The sequence below is a fragment of the Penaeus monodon genome, unplaced genomic scaffold (assembly GCF_015228065.2).
Source record: "Penaeus monodon isolate SGIC_2016 unplaced genomic scaffold, NSTDA_Pmon_1 PmonScaffold_3472, whole genome shotgun sequence".
NCBI classification, from domain to species: Eukaryota; Metazoa; Arthropoda; class Malacostraca; order Decapoda; family Penaeidae; genus Penaeus; species Penaeus monodon.
This window is the reverse complement of record NW_023658200.1, coordinates 9,180-11,679: the sequence shown is the minus strand read 5'-3', so window position 1 is coordinate 11,679 and position 2,500 is coordinate 9,180. Positions and strand designations below refer to the sequence as shown.

The 2,500-nt window shown below is 41.2% G+C and overlaps 1 protein-coding gene across 1 annotated transcript; it reads right to left on the bottom strand.

Moving 5' to 3' along the window:
* Positions 1-1,057: 1,057 nt before the first annotated feature.
* On the bottom strand, positions 1,058-1,766 carry LOC119570661. The gene is made up of 2 exons (XM_037918311.1): positions 1,653-1,766; positions 1,058-1,468 (listed from the first exon to the last, which is right to left on the bottom strand). Exon 2 carries the CDS (start codon positions 1,433-1,435, stop codon positions 1,073-1,075), a length of 363 nt encoding a protein of 120 aa, XP_037774239.1. The 5' UTR covers positions 1,436-1,468; positions 1,653-1,766; the 3' UTR covers positions 1,058-1,072.
* Between the last annotated feature and the right edge of the window lie 734 nt (positions 1,767-2,500).

Below are 2,500 nucleotides of genomic sequence, written 5' to 3'. Positions count from 1 at the left end.
GATATATATATTATATATATATAGATATATGTGGTGTGTGTGTGTGTGTATGTGGTGTGTGTGTGTGGGTGTTATGTATGTATATGTAAGTGTGTATATGTGGTATATATATATGATATATATATCATCTTTTTCACTAAATTGTTTTCTATTAACAATAAACATCAACAATGTTAAAAATCACATAAGTATATAAAAGAATGAACCCCCATCCTCTTATACATATATATATATATATATATCATTTATATATACATATATATTATATTATATATATTATATATATGTATAGTATAATTATATATTATATATATATATTATATATATTATATATATATATATATATATATACACATATAGATATGCATTATGCTATATATACATAATATTACTAAAATTACTGAATGTAAAGCAATTATATTTTTAAAAAATCGCTTTTTCTGTCAAAATATAACTCTTTGTACGTCATTATGAATCATGCTTTATTGCATCACTTGTATTTCCTGTTCCACCCTTTTCAATTCTCTTCGCTCTCTCTTTCTCTTCTCTTCTCTCTCTCTCTCTTCTCCCTTCAGTTATCCAGAATTTGCTCTCCCATCTCCTCTGCTCCCTCCGCTCTTCGCTTCAATGCAAAGGAAAACATTATTTTCTTTGCGTGTACCTGCAGAAGAGAGACAGTTATATTGGCTAATGTGGCTGTTGCCTCGCCGTTCTTTCTCCTTTGTTCAATTTCTCTTCTTTTTCTCTCCTTTGAGTCTCTCATTTGAATCTCTCTATATATATATATATCTAAACCTCTCCCTCCCTTTAGACTGCCTCTCTCTCTCTCTCTCTCTCTCTCTCTCTCTCTCTCTCTCTCTCTCTCTCTCTCCTCCTCTCTCCTTCTCCATTCTCCCTCTCCATCTCCCTCTCCTTTCCCTCTCCTTCTCCCTCTCCTTCTCCCTCTCCTTCTCCCGTCCCTCTCCTTCTCCCTTTCTCTGTCCCTCTCCTTCCCCCCTTCCCTCTCCCCTCCATCTCCCCCTTTCCATCTCCCTCCCTCTCCCCCTCTCCATCTCCCTCCTTCCCCCTCCCCCTAAACCAACCTGGCAAAGGAGTTATCGAAGAGAAACGTGTAGATTCCCGGCTGCTTGGTGCTGAGTCTCCCCTTGACGGCCGCTCCCTGCGCCGAGGCCACGCGGGTGCTGGGGACCAGGACGCGGTGGGGGGTGGGGGTGGTGGAGAAGGGAGTGTTGGAGGTGAAGGTGGTGGAGGTGGAGGAGAAGGGGGTGTGGGAGGTGGAGGTGTTAGTCACAAGGGAACTCGAGGGAGAGGGAGAAGTAAAGGCAGATGAGGAGGGTCGTCGGTCTCTCTCCTCGTCTCTCATCTCGTCTCTCGTCTCGTCTCTCTCCTCATCCTCTTTCCCTTGGCTCTCGCCGAGGGGCGTCTTCTCCTCCATTCCGGGTTGGTGCAAGACAGCGAAAGACACATTCTGGGTTGTGGGGAAAAGCCAGTCAGAAATAGCGTCTCTTTTACAAAACATGCATATACATATCTATATATATACATATATACATATATATATCTATACATATATGTGTGTATGTGTATAAATATATATATATATATATATATATATATATATATATATATATATATATATATATGTAGCGCACCTTAGGCTCAGATGTGAAGCGCCACTGAAGGATGACGCCGGACGGAAGATTAACAGGGATGAGATGTCTGCAACCAGCTTTCACCCAAATCTGCGGATGCAAAAATACATAATATAATACAGTAACCTAATATAATACATGTAATATAATAATATTATATAATGTAATATAATATAATTATATTACATGTATTATAGGTTACTATATTATATTATGTATTTTGCATCCGCAGATTTGGGTGAAAGCTGTTGCAGACATCTCATCCCTGTTAATCTTCGTCGGCGTTCATCCTTCAGTGGCGCTTCACATCTGAGCCTAAGGTGCGCTACATATATATATATATATATATATATATATATATATATATCTATATATATATATATTTATACACATACACACATATATGTATAGATATATATATGTATATATGTATATATATAGATATGTATATGCATGTTTTGTAAAAGAGACGTATTCCAACTGGCTTTCCCACGACCCAGAATGTGTCTTTCGCTGTCTTGCACCCAACCGGATGGAGGAGAAGACGCCCCTCGGCGAGAGCCAAGGAAAGAGATGAGGAGAGAGACGAGACGAGAGACGAGATGAAGACGAGGAGAGGACCGACGACCCTCTCATCTGCCTTTATTCTCCCTCTCCTCGAGTTCCCTTGTGACTAACACCTCCACCTCCCACACCCCCTTCTCCTCCACCTCCACCACCTCACCTCCAACACTACCTTCTCCACACCCCCACCCCACCGCGTCCTGGTCCCAGCACCCGCGGGCCTCGGCGCAGGGAGCGGCCGTCAAGGGGAGACTCAGCACCAAGCGCGGATCTACACGTTCTAT